The sequence below is a fragment of the Mus musculus genome, chromosome 4 (genome assembly GCF_000001635.26).
Source record: "Mus musculus strain C57BL/6J chromosome 4, GRCm38.p6 C57BL/6J".
Lineage (NCBI taxonomy): Eukaryota > Metazoa > Chordata > Mammalia > Rodentia > Muridae > Mus > Mus musculus.
In genome coordinates, this window is record NC_000070.6 from 41,091,594 (window position 1) to 41,105,138 (window position 13,545).

The 13,545-nt window shown below is 50.3% G+C and overlaps 1 protein-coding gene across 1 annotated transcript; it reads right to left on the bottom strand.

The window, feature by feature from the left end:
* Positions 1–1,130: 1,130 nt before the first annotated feature.
* Positions 1,131–6,590, bottom strand: Aqp3 (aquaporin 3). Its single transcript, NM_016689.2, has 6 exons — positions 6,409–6,590; positions 3,552–3,678; positions 3,108–3,245; positions 2,673–2,791; positions 2,189–2,406; positions 1,131–2,109 (listed from the first exon to the last, which is right to left on the bottom strand). The coding sequence occupies exons 1-6, from the start codon at positions 6,514–6,516 to the stop codon at positions 1,941–1,943; spliced, it is 879 nt and encodes a 292-aa protein (NP_057898.2). The 5' UTR covers positions 6,517–6,590; the 3' UTR covers positions 1,131–1,940.
* Between the last annotated feature and the right edge of the window lie 6,955 nt (positions 6,591–13,545).

A 13,545-nucleotide genomic window follows, 5' to 3' on the forward strand; every position in this document is an offset into this window, starting at 1 on the left:
CCTCGGGGTCTGGGAAAGGGACACTCCCTCTGGCTCAGGTCTCTCCAGCATTCCAGAGATGCCTCTTGGAAGTTGGGAATAAGGAAAGGGTGGAGATCCACGAAGGAATTGTCTTGTCCCAGGGACTCCTTTCACAACCCTAGTTCTGTGGCCTGAACTTGCAGGTCACCCTTTCTGGGCATGGGTCTCATCTGTGAAGGGGCTACTGAGCAAGAGCCTTAAGGGCATAATTATGCAGGCCGGGGATCTCCTGGCTCCTACAGGGTTAACGCTGCAGAAAGGTTTCCCTTATATTCCTGGTGAAATTTAAGTCAGATGTATTAAGGAAGCTGGAAATGAGGCGCACTTCCTGGGCTCAGGTGTGCCAGGCTAGTCACATAACCCTTGCCTTACTGGGCACGGACATGTCCCAGAAGGCAACAGGAGAGGTTCTTGATCCAGGCAAGTGGCTTTTAGGTTGGAAGATGAAGAATAGGAGTAACCCATTTCCTAGAAGAGGGATAGGAAAGAGAGAAAGTAGCCAGGAGTGAAGGGAGACCGTTGTGACAGGGTGGGTAAGGACAGCTACAAGAGAACCCGATGCAGATGGACTGTGGAGATGTGGTGAGGACCATGGAAAGAGACCTATCCACAGGAAGATACCCTGAGGAACCTGTGTGGACTGACTCCTTGGAGGGAGGCTGATAAGAGTGCCACAGCCAAGAGTCTGGATGGAGATTTAGCAACTCTAGAGGACAATACAGGTCCCCAGTCTGACTGGCCTCTTTGAGCCATAGGCTTAGCCTCTCCAGTCTCTGGGTGGCTCTGCCTACCAGAGGGGCTCCAAACTTCCTCCTTGTGGAAGGGGATGAGACAGGAGGATTCGGAAGATGCTCCATTGGATGGAATCTGAGACCACTGAATACAAGCTAAGATTAGACTCTGAACTAAACATCTGGAAATTTATGGCCAAATAAAACCAACGCTCGAATGCTATTCCCAGAAAAACAAGACTCTGGTGTGGTGGCACATGCTTTTAATGTCAGCAGGGGGGTATCCATGAGTTCAAGGCCAGCCTGGTATACAGAGTCCCAGGATAGCCAGGACTAGAGACCCTGTTTGAAAACAAAAAACACACACAAAAAGAAGTTCCTGTAGCATGTATACGTTTTATTCTTTTTTATATATAAAAGGCAACAGTACATTGTTGATTGGAGGATTAAAGAAAGGAAACCCCTTTTAAAAAGTGGAGTTTCCCACCCCTATTCCTAGGGCTGTAACATATATGTATGTATATATTTATATATTTAAAAAACAAATTATGAAACTTACGACCTGGACTTCAGCCCCTCCCAATGTCTATCTTATAACAGAAACATATTACACAGCCCCCAGTCAAGGGTCATAGCTCCAGATGTGAGCTACACCCTTCTTATCCCTTCCCCCTCCCCAAGCCTAGAAGTCCATTTCAAAAAAAAAAAAAAAAACAGTAGGCACACGCATACTTAGAAACTCACTTCTGGGTCCACCTCCACATGGAGGAGTCCCTGAAGCATGCACACTCTGGCACATTCCTGACTCACTTTCTCCCTTCCCCTGGGCTCCCTTCCCCTGAGCTGCTACAGTTTGTTTTGAAAACTTGGTCCCTTGCCTTTGCATCATTCAGCTTAGAAAACAGCACACATGTACACATTCATTCTCTCTCTCTCTCTCTCTCTCTCTCTCTCTCTCTCTCTCTCTCCATCTTATTTGCTATCCTACCTTGGCTTAAAGGTGGGTGGGAACCTAATGCCCTAATGGGCAGAGTTCATAGAAATTCTGGAGGGCCCATCCAGCAGGGGTGGACACAGGGAGCGGTTTAGCCCGAGAGAGGCATCACAAAGGGCTTTCGGGGACTGGTCCCCACACAGTCAGTGGACACTCAGGAGAGTGCACAGTGGGGGAGGGGGGCTGCTGCCCACTCAGATCTGCTCCTTGTGTTTCATGTGGGCCAGCTTCACATTCTCTTCCTCGGTGGAGGGTGGGGGCTGCTCCAGGTGGCAACCAATCATGAGCTGGTACACGAAGACACCAGCGATGGAACCCAGGAGTGGGGAGACAATGGGTACCCACCACCAGTGCCGGCCAGTCCTGGAGGGAGAACACCGGAAATCAGAGACAGGTCGGCAGGAAGAGGGGAGGCAAGCTGGGGAGTGGGGACTGTACTCACGTGAAGACTTCTGAGCCCCAGCCAGCCAGGGCGGTGAAGAGGCGAGGTCCAAAGTCACGGGCAGGGTTGACGGCATAGCCAGAATTGAAGCCCATGGAGGTTCCAATGACCAGGACCACCAGGCCCACAGTGAAAGCCTCCAGGCCACGGGGCACAGGGTTGTTATAAGGGTCAACGATGGCCAGTACACACACAATAAGGGCGGCTGTGCCTATGAACTGGGAGAGGGGAGAGAGCACGGTGAGGGCCAGCTCCTTCTCCCACGCTCCAGTCCTCCACGCTAGAGACCATCCTGACTCTAGGATGATCGCAAAACCAAGAACTCACTGGGAAGCGCCATGCTTTATAAAAGACAACGCCACCACCATGTTCTGAGGTTGGGGTTCTCACGAACTGAGAAGAAATCCTGCTACAATCAAGGAGCGTTGTCCAAAACAAGACTGTTCCTCCCTCTACCTTTACTTCACATGTCCCTAGTCCATACCTGATCAAAGAAGCCATTGACCATGTCCAAGTGTCCAGAGGGATAGGTGGCAAAGATTCCAGCTGTGCCGTTGGGGCCAGAGACGAAAAGCTCATTGTTGGCAAAGGCCCAGATTGCATCTGGTGACAGATTAGAGCCATTGTGAGTGAGGGCAGAGCCTCTCCTCTCAGAGCTGCCCTCCCCACCCCGCCAGGGGTCATGGGTAAGCATATGACTGTAGAGGCTCAGGGGGTGGGGCGGGGTGGAGGACCTGAGATTCTGTTGTTGCCCAACTCGTTTCTTTCCCCTAGGCCCCCAACCTGGGCCTGAGTGTTCGTGAATGAGTCACGGGCCCTGGGCCTGGGCAGGCCCCGGTTGTCATCAGTGGGCTTGGTGCCAACAAGTACTTAAAGAGGGAAAGTGTGGAGAAGGGAGGGCGGGATGGGGAATGCTTACCGTAGTACAGCCCAAAAACAATCCCAGCGCCCAAGAAGGCCCCCAGTGTCTGTGCCAGTGCATAGATGGGCAGCTTGATCCAGGGCTCTCGTGCCAGGAAGCACATTGCGAAGGTCACAGCGGGGTTCAAGTGGGCACCTGCGAAGAGGAGATAGCATCCATTAGTTACAGCCTGCCACCTTGGGCTCTTCCTTTCTGGGGTGTAGGTAGGTTTTCTTAGCCTGGATGGCAGTTGGACTATGTCACAGACTGATCTTTGATTCCAAGGTGAAAGTCAAAGGTTCTGTGAAGTCTCTTCCACCCTTGCCTCCAAAGGGCCCAAAGCTGAGGTGCTGTTAGTGTGCGTCCTTGGTTGGAGTTGTTCCTCCCCCTCTGCTCTCTAGGCAGATACTTGTTGGAAATGCTGGTGAGGGCTGAAAACTGAAGCTGGGGTTGAGGCCTTACCAGACACCTGGCCAGCCACCAAGATGCCAAGGGTGACAGCGAAGCCAAAAGCCAAGTTGATGGTGAGGAAGCCACCATGGGTGCCACGGCTGAGCACCACCTGAGCCACGGAGCCACAGCCAAACATCTGTCGGAAAACAAAGCAAGTGAAGTCCCACTGAGATCAGACATGCCTGACACCACTGAAGGTGCTTCCTGGGATATAACCCAAATCCCTCCTTAAGTCCCAGAAAGAGGAGACGTGCAGAGCCTCATGGGGGGATGGGGGGGAATCAGTAATGGGTACATGACTGGGGACCCAGGTGGTTAAATGACATCCACTGGTTTTTCTTGAATCCGGGAAGGGCACAGAAGGGAGCTATCACTACAGCAGTTTCTGCCCGTCCTCCAGATTTGGCACACAGAGGTAGGAAATACCCCATCGTCCTGGACTCTTCCAAAGCCCAGGTCATAGTGGAGGAGGTGGGGGCCACGGAGAGAGATCAAAAGAGAAGTTGAATCTACTCCTGCATGGAGAAATGTCTGCGTATCTGGTCCTCACGTGTTCCTCATTATAGCCTCCCTGTTCACATCTGTCCCTGCCGGTCCCTCCCCAGGCCACTTTTCCTCTTCCTTCTCCAGCCCGCTGTCTCCAGGATTTCCACTCTGATCTGTAGAGTCCTAAATAGAAGGTTTTAAGCAGCTCTTCCCTCTAGGTCCCGTGAGATCTGTTCTAACCCTGGGATAGAGGGACTAAAAGGTGCCTCAGGATCGGCAGGGACAGACAGACATATGTTCAAGTGTGAATACTCTCCACCAACTGTTAAGTGCTGTTGCCTCAAGTCTCTAGTGGCCCTCCACGCTCCTCCAGCCCGGCCCTGGGACTCCTTTCTCAGTTCTCCATAACTGAACCAGTGCTATGCTGAGCCAGGCCTGATCCCTGCACTCTCGAGGCAGAGAGACCAGCCTGGTCTACAGAGTGAGTTCTAGAACAGCCAAGGACTAGGGCGAAGGAGACCCGGGGTCTCACAAACAAGTAAGTGCTACGCTGGCCAGCAGCAAGCTGTGCCTCATTAACTCTAATGGGTCCAAGCCTGGGTGCTGGGTTGTTAAGCACTGATTATTATCACTCGGGAAGATGAGGCAGGGAGGCCAGTGGCAGCGATGTAGGTCAAAGGTGTTCCGGCAGGTGAGAGCAAAGGTCAGAGATTGTAAGAGCAAGGGGTGGAGGCATGTGGCCGTCCCGGGCACTATGTCCAGTCAGACCCTGGCCTGAGCTCTTTGCCTGAGGCCCAGACTTGGCTCCGTGCCAAGGGGCCTCCGGAGGAGGAGGCTGTCAAAGCCAGTTCCACCACCTTGGGGCTAATCTTTCCTCTTCCTTATCCTGCACTTTCACCCAGCTGCAGGTTCTTAGCCAGCCCCTCACCCCATATACCACCCAACTATATACCTCAGAAAAAAGGGGGCTTTCCTCACCCCAAAGTCAACCTGGATCCTGACACAGAGGTCTCAAGTCCCCAACACAGGGACACGAGCAGGCCCTCAGTCATCAGGGGATCCACTAGGCTTGCTCTCCCCTCTCCTCAAGCTTTTCCCTGACACCTGATCTCTCGCATCTACCTGAGCCTGAAAGCCTTCACCACAAATCCAGAACCCTCTTTTTGTGGTCTAGGCTAAGCCAAGTGATCCTGGGACTCAGTGGGGGGACTGACTGTTCTTTTACAGAGGAATAGGCTCTGAGAACTGGGACGGGATGAGGGGGCCCCATTTTGAAACTGTAAGACACCCTCCCTTGTCCTCTTGCTGCTCTCAACCGAACAGGTGGCCAGACTCACAAATCAAGATAGGAAACAGGGAACCACCGAGGCAGGAGGGAGTGGGGACAACTGATAGGCCACTAGTCTATGAAGTCAGAGGCACATTTGGGCCCCCTTTCTCCATGTGTAGCCTGCCCCACCATGTTCCCTCGCCAGTTGACTGATCTGCACTACCCAAGACTGAGGCTGTTGCTGGAACTCAAGTAACCCACCCCACTGCAAAAAGGGACACCGGAATTGAGAAGAGACTCAGAAAAACAAGTCAGTGGCTGAAAATCAGAGTAACTGGGACAGGAAATGAAAGCCATAGTGTCTGTCTGATCAAGAAGTGCGCCAAGTTAACCAGAACTCGGGGCAAAACTGCAGAAGCCTGAGATCTGGGGGTTCACCAGGGGCCATTGAGAGGAGAGGCAGAGGGGGGATCAAAAGGCCAGCAAAGACGCTGGAAGCATCTGGGTCGCAGGATCCGAAGGACTCCTACAGCGTGTGCACAACACATTTAGACGCGCCCACTGTTCTGTTAGGCTCTGTTTCCTTCCACAATCTCCGTTCTTCCGATTTTGCTGCTTACAGCCCAAGAAATCTGCGCCCTCTGCCCCTACCTGCCGTAATCCGCCCTCACTTCACTGCAACTTTTGGACTTTCTGAGGCTTAATTATTCATTAGGGGCCAGACACCCAAGACCCAAATAACTTAATAGGGGTGTCCATTTGCCTTTCTCTGCTGTGTCCTGAGGTTGGAGCCCTGGGAAAGTTGGGAAGCCAGGAAACGTGTGGGAGGTCCCACACTAAGGGGTGACCCTCCGCAGCCTTGGTCTCTGTCTCCAGGGGGAAAGGCAAAATAGCAGAGCTGTTCTTGGGTAAGTAGCACTGTCACAAGTTGAGTTAGAACTGTCAAGACTGTTGAAGGCTTTGGAGGTCAGCTTGACCCTGAGGGTTAAGCCTCGGGAGCAGAGCTGGGGAACTGGTCGTGTCTGCCTGGAAAACTGTCCCTGGAGTGAATAAGGAGTTGGGGACCACGGGGCCTGAAATAGATAGGACTGCTCACTACCCTGCACTCACCACAAGGATGAGGGTCCCCAGGCACTCCGCCAGCGCCTGGCGAAGCAGCCGGTAGCGGATGTGAAGCATCTCCCCACAACGATTCATCAACTCCTTCTGTCGACCCATGGCGCGAGGCAGGCAGCGGCGAGGTCCGGCGGCGTACGAGTGCAAAGTAGCTAGCGCAAGGCACCGAGAGCGGTGGCCCGGAGCGCAGGTGGCGCCCTTTATACGCTCAGCCTGCTGAGCCCCACCCTCGGAACCCCGCGGGGGCGGAGTGCGGCCACCACCCCTCCACCTAGCCTGGAGGCGCTGGTGGGGACGCGGGGTGACAGTTGTAAGGAGGGTCCTGTGGAGCTTTAAGGGTGGGTTGGCTCTGCAGGATTCTTAGGGGAGTGAGTGTTGTACTGAGAGGACTGGGATACTGTGAAAACGGGAAGAGCAAGCGGTCTCCCGAGCGCCACCCCCCCCCACCCCCCTACCCCAACCCCCTTCACAGAGAGCCTTTGTGGGCATCGTCTCACGCTAGGAGTGAGGAACCAGCTTGCTGCGATGACTGGATAGAACAGGTCTTCAATCGGGCGGCTGATTTTTAAAGGAGGCTATAAACCTCTAGTGGGAAGAGACCTCAGAGTGACGACCCTGGTAGGCAGGTGTATGCAGAGTTCTAACCAGAATTCACCAGCGCTTCGTGTGCCCTGGGAACATGTCACATGTTGCATGTGTTGATTAGCATGGTATATGTCCTGTGACCTGGTCACACCGTCTGGACGCGCCACGTGCGGGCCGGGATACCTGGGCTTTCTCCTTGTGGACCTTCCCCCTTGGCTGAGCTGCTGTTGTCTTGACATGTCACATGCTACATCATGTGAATTCCAGCTGTTTTTAACTCCTCCTTTCCCACTCCCATCGATGTAAATCTACTCTTTTAAGTAATTAAGCTGGGGCCCCGGGAGTAGGCTCAACAGGAAGAGCGCTTGCCAGGGCAGACTGACAACCCGAATTCAATCCCTGAAACCCACCCGAAGAGAAAGAACCAACTCCACACGTTCATAGCAGTGCATGTGCCCACATGTATATCATCATTAATTTTTCTTTCTTTCTTTCTTCCTTCCTTTCTTTCTCTCACTTTCTTTCTCTCTCTCTCTCTCTTTCTTTCTTTCTTTCTTTCTTTCCTTCTTTCCTTCCTTCCTTCCTTCTTTCTTTCTTTCTTTCTTTCGTTCTTTCTTTCTTTTTTAGATAAGGCCTTACCTTGCAACCCTGGCTGGCCTGGAACGCACCATGTAGCCCCAGTCCTTAAACTAAGAGAGATCTACCTGTCTCTGCCTCCCAAGGGCCGGAATTTGAAAAAACGGGAGCCACCACATCTGGCATAATTATTTTTACTTTTTTTGTTTTGTTTTGTTTTGTTTTTTCATGACAGGGTTTCTCTGTGTAGCCCTAGCTGTCCTGGAACTCACTCTGTAGACCAGGCTAGCCTTGAACTCAGAAATTCGCCTGCCTCTGCCTCCCAAGTGCTGGGATTAAAGGCGTGCACCACCACGCCTGGCTTTTTTTTTTTTTTTTTTTTTAGAGAGAGATTAAACTCAACCAGGTTTCATGGCACATACCCATAATCCCAGCACTCACGAGCTAAGGTAGGAAAATTGTGGATTTGGAATTAGCCTAGGCTTCATAATAAGACCCTGTCTCAAAAAGAGAGAGTTCACCAGCTACTTGGGAGGGTGACAGGAAGCTTACAAATTCAAGCTCCACAGGACCCTCCTTACAACTGTCACCCGTCTTCCCCACCAGCGCCTCCAGGCTAGGCAGAGGGGTAGTGGCTGCACTCGGCCCCCGACGGGTTCTGAGGGTGGGACTCAGCAGTTATCTTACTGGGTGAGTTCAAGGCTAGCCTGGGCAACTTACTAACTGCCTGTCTCAAAAAAAGAAAAGAAGAGAAGAGAAGAGAAGAGAAGAGAAGAGAAGAGAAGAGAAAGCTGGAGAGGTGGCTCGGTGGTTTATAGTGAACTGTTCTTATAGATGACCCAAGCTCAGTTCCCAGCATCCACACAGGCATCATCACCATCAGATCCAGGAGACCCTACACCTCCGGTCTCTGTGGGTAAGTGTGGCCCAAGTGTGCAAACCCACATACAGACACATAATTAAAAAGAATAAAAATAACTATTTTTTAAATGGCTGAAAGGGGTATGTTGGTGAAAACATTTAATCCCAGCTGTTTGTGGATCTGTGAGTTTCAGGACAGCCTGGTCTACGTAGTGAAATTCCAGGACATCCAGAGCTACAGAGTGAGACTCCTCTCTTTTCAGTTCCTATCCTGCACAAAAAAGACTGTGTCTCAAAGTCTAAAATATGGAGAGAAATTACATCAAACTGTAAAAATGTCTGATCCATCAGAGGAACACCATAGGCACCATTGCTCTCAGTACTGCCTGCCTGCATCCCTCCCTCCCTCCCTCCCTCCCTCCCTCCCTCCCTCCCTCCCTTCTTTTTCTCTTTCTGCTCAGGCCTGGGGCATGGCATCCTAAGCATGTACTCTACCATTGAGTGCCATCCCTTCCCAGTGCTGCATTCATTCATTCATTCATTCATTTTGGTTTTTTGTTTGTTTATTTGTTTCGTTGGTTGATTTGGTTGATTTTTGTTTGTTTGTTTTTGAGACAAAGTCACACAAACTGGCCCAAATTGGCCTTCAACTCACTATGTAGCCCAGGCTGGCCTCCAGTTCTTGACAACCTTTTACCTAAACCTCTCAAGTGATGGGATTACAGGCATGAACCATCACACACAAGTTTAATGCTTCATTTAGTACCTGGGAAACTGGGCTGAGGTTGTGGCTCAACAGTAAAATCCTTACCTAGCATGTCCAAGGTTCTGAGTTTGATACCTGGCATCAAAACAATCAATCAATCAACCAATCATCTGGAAACGGGTATAGAAGCCTGAGCCCTGCTTCCTTACAACTGGGAGAAATGGGGGTGTCGTGCCCCCCCCCCCCCGTCTGTATAGATGCATTCTTTGCCAGAGAAGACCAAGAAACTACATTTTTCAGGAGGACTTAATCTGGAAGAGCTGAGTCCTGGGGACTTGTCCTCGGAGAATGGCTGTCAGAAACAAGGATTAGCATATGAAAGGTAGAGAGGAGCCAAGCCTAAAATCTCAGCAATGGGGCATTGGAGACCCAAGGGTCAAGGAGTTCAAGGCCACTCTTGGGCTACAGGAAACCTTTGCTCAGAAAATAAATACAGTGAGTGGACTCAGCACTTTCCTCCAGGCCTGAGGTGACAGGGACCTACATGGTGGAAGGAGAAGTCAGAGGTCATGCCCTCTGACCTCCACACATGCACTGTGGCATGCCCCCTCCCCCACTCCAATAAATAATCATAAAAACAAAAATACTGAAAGAAAGAAAAAGCCAGACATAGTAGTGTGGCGAACACTTGTGATCCCAGCTTGTGAGAAGGAAGAGGCAGGGAGATTTCTGTGAATTTGAGGTCAGCCTATATAGCAAGTTCCAGGCCTGTCGAACTTAAATGGAGAGAATCCTAACATTGAGAATTAGCAATAGATTCACAATTGCTCAGGGACATACATGCACACACACACACACACACACACACACACACACACACACACACACACAGCTTGTAATTACATTCTTGCCTACAGACACTTCATGTAATAAGAGCCTGCCCATAGGCTCACAGGTGTATAGAACCGATACGTGAAGCCTCTCATAGTCCTTGGCCCAGAGAGATGCCCCTTTCCCGGACATCCCTCCCCCGGGCTGGGAGGCTCCATGGTGAATCAGGCAGCCATCACTGAGTCCCTGCCTGTTGTCAACCTGTGACTCAAGGCAGAACGCTAGACACCTGGTGCCAGACTTCCAGCTGCGGTTTGTGGGAGTGGAGGACATCTCCCGCCAAGCTGCCCTCTGCTCTACACCCGTGTGGCACTTTCAGATTTCTCACTGCCTCGGGTGGCTCTGCAAAGACTGCAGAAGGCAGGAATCCTCAAACATGAAAGGGAGACAAGATCCCAGTCCACAGCATCCCATCCCCACCCTGCCCATCCTAGCCTGCCACTAGCAGAGACTGGCCCAGAAACTAGAGCATAGGATAAAAGCAGGTGCATGCATATATATATACCCGAGTGCTATGCAGGCTCCTGTACCCAGCTCACATAGGAGTGCATGCAGAAGGCGGGTACAAACTTGGATATGTGTGTCTTATTCTCCTGCAGCTCTGTGTGTTTAAATGTGAGCAGCTCTACACACTTGTGTCTGTGACCCTGTATGTCACTATGGATGTATCTGGGGCTGAAGCATCTTTTTGATACCCTCTAGTCAGCTCTGTGCCAAGGAACATAGCTTAGTAAGTGACACAAAACAAGGATTTATTTTTCCCCCCCTAAGACAAAGTTTCTCTGTGTAGTCCTGGTTCTCCTGGAACTCATGCTATAGACCAGGCTAGCCTCAAAGTCAGAGATCCACATTCTTCTGCCTCCAGAGTGTTGGGATTAAAGGTGTGTGCCACCACTGCCTGGCTCAAAGCCAGGGTCTTTAGAGCTTTAGTCTTCTTTGTCTCCTCTCTCAGTTTACTCAGGACCAGCATACAGAACTGTGACTCCATGTAATTCCACCAAATGCTTTCATATCCATGACCATGGTATATGCACATATCCAAACATAGGGCCATTAAGATGGGCAGGGTTTGAATTAGGATGGTATAGACAAGTAGGCTTCGTACTCACTGATGGATGAGAAAGGACCCTACTTGAAGGAGAGGAAGGATGACTTCCAAAGGTCCCTTATACCTGTCAGCTGTTCTTGCACATGGGATGCAAGAGAGGGCGAAGGACACATGTACAGAAGTGCCAGGCTGGCCTGAATGTGGGGTAGAAAGGGATTCCCTTGTTTCCCTGTTGAGTAACTGTGGGACATCATTTTCAGTGTAGTTAATGTGACTGGTAAGCTCACACACACACACACACACACACACACACACCACAGAAAGCAGAAGAAAGTCATAGAGAAAAGTCACACAGACAACCTTGGCAAGGTTGGTCCCAACCCTCTGAGTCACACAGCTTCCCTGGAGTCCTCTGGGCTCCATGAAAGAGAGCCAAGACTGAGGGCAAGTGGCCAACCAGCTCTTCTGAGAGCTCCTGAGAGGCAAGGAGAAGGTCCTGCCTCCTCCTAGGGCAACTTGAACAAGGCTTATGCCTCATCTAGGTAAGAGGCTGAGTTAGGGACTGGGCTTAGACAGCCCATCCTACTGTGGGAGGCCATGACTCCTCTAAGGCAGAGTTGAGTTAGGGACGGGACTTGGACAGCCCATCCTACTGTGGGAGGCCATGACTCCTCTAAGGCAGAGCTGGGGGAGTGGGTTCCCAGCCTAGGGATGGGCAAGTCTGAGCCTGCTGGTCCAGAGGTGCTGTCTGGGGCCCTCAAAGTGGTGGCACACCCTTCATTTCCTGCCCCCCAAATTTTTTCAGCCTGAATGAGAGCAGCCCAGGGCCTGAAGAGATGGCTCAACGGTTAAGAGTGCTTGCCTCTTTTCCAAAGGACTTGGCTTCTGTTCCCAGCACCCACACCAGGCAGGTGGCTCACAACAACTTGAACTCCAGCTCCAAACTATCCTATACCGTTTTCTGTCACCCCCAACACCTGCACTCACATGCATACACACACATGTATATACATATAAATAAAAACTAGGGCTGGTGAGATGGCTCAGTGGGTAAGAGCACCCGACTGCTCTTCCAAAGGTCCGGAGTTCAAATCCCAGCAACCACATGGTGGCTCATAACCATCCGTAACAAGATCTGATGCCCTCTTCTGGTGTGTCTGAAGACAGCTACAGTGTACTTACATATAATAAATAAATAAATCTTTAAAATAAATAAATAAATAAATAAATAAAAACTAAAACGTGTCTTGTTGGGCACGGTGGTATATGCCTATATTCCCAGCTCCTGGAGGCTGAGGCAGGAGGATTATTTGAGTCCAGGAGTGCTAAGCTGTAGTGCACTGAGCCATGTCCTCACTAAGTTCAGCATCAGTGTTGTAACCTTCTGGGAGCAGGTGCGTAAGGGGTGGGGGGTGGAACTGGCCTAAGTACAACATAGAGCAGGTCAAAATAAGTATTTTGGTCTTTCTTCCTCCTTCTCATTCTTCTTCTTTGTTTTTTGTTTTGGGTTTTTGAGACAGGGTTTCTCTGTGTAGCCCTGGCTGTCCTAGAACTCACTCTGTAGACCAAGCTGGCCTCGAACTCAGAAATCTATCTGCCTCTGCCTCCTGAATGCTGGGATTAAAGGGATACACCACCATATCTGATCTGACTGAAGTAGATTTTTATTTATTTAACTTTTTTATGTATATGAGTATTTTGCCACCATGTATATTTGTGTACCACTTGTGTGTCTGGTTGGCCTGAGCCCCTAAAATAAATCTTCTCAAAAATTGTTTATTTTACTTTTAAAGTGTGTGTGTGTGTGTGTGTGTGTGTGTGTGTGTGTAGGAGCCTGTGCATGTGAATGCAGGTACCTATAGAGGCCAGAAGGAGACACCAGATCCCTGGAGCTGGAATTAGTGAGTCACCTTACATGGTGATGAGACCTGAACTCAGTCCTCTAGATTTAGTATGAGTTCTTTTTTTTTTTTTAAGACTTATTTTTTTATTTAATGAAGTACACTGTAGCTGTCTTCAGACACACCAGAAGAGGGCGTCAGATCTCATTATGAGTGGTTGTGAGCCACCATGTAGTTGCTGGGATTTGAACTCAGGACCTTTGGAAGAGGAGTCAGTGCTTTTATCCGTTGAGCCATCTCACCAGCCCCAGTATTCGAAGCCAAAGCCATTTCTTCTTCTTCTTCTTCTTCTTCTTCTTCTTCTTCTTCTTCTTCTTCTTCTTCTTCTTCTTCTTCTTCTTCTTCTTCTTCTTCTTCCTCTTCTCTTCTCTTCCTCTTCCCCTTCTTCCTTCCTTTCTCTCTCTCTCTCTCTCTCTTTCTTTCATCTGTTCTTTCTTTTTGTTTGTTTTTTGTTTTTTTTTCAAGACAGAGTTTCTCTGTGTAGCCTTGGCTATCCTGAAACTCGTTCTGTAGACCAGGCTGACTTCAAACTCACAGAGATATGCCTGCCTCTGCCTCCTGAA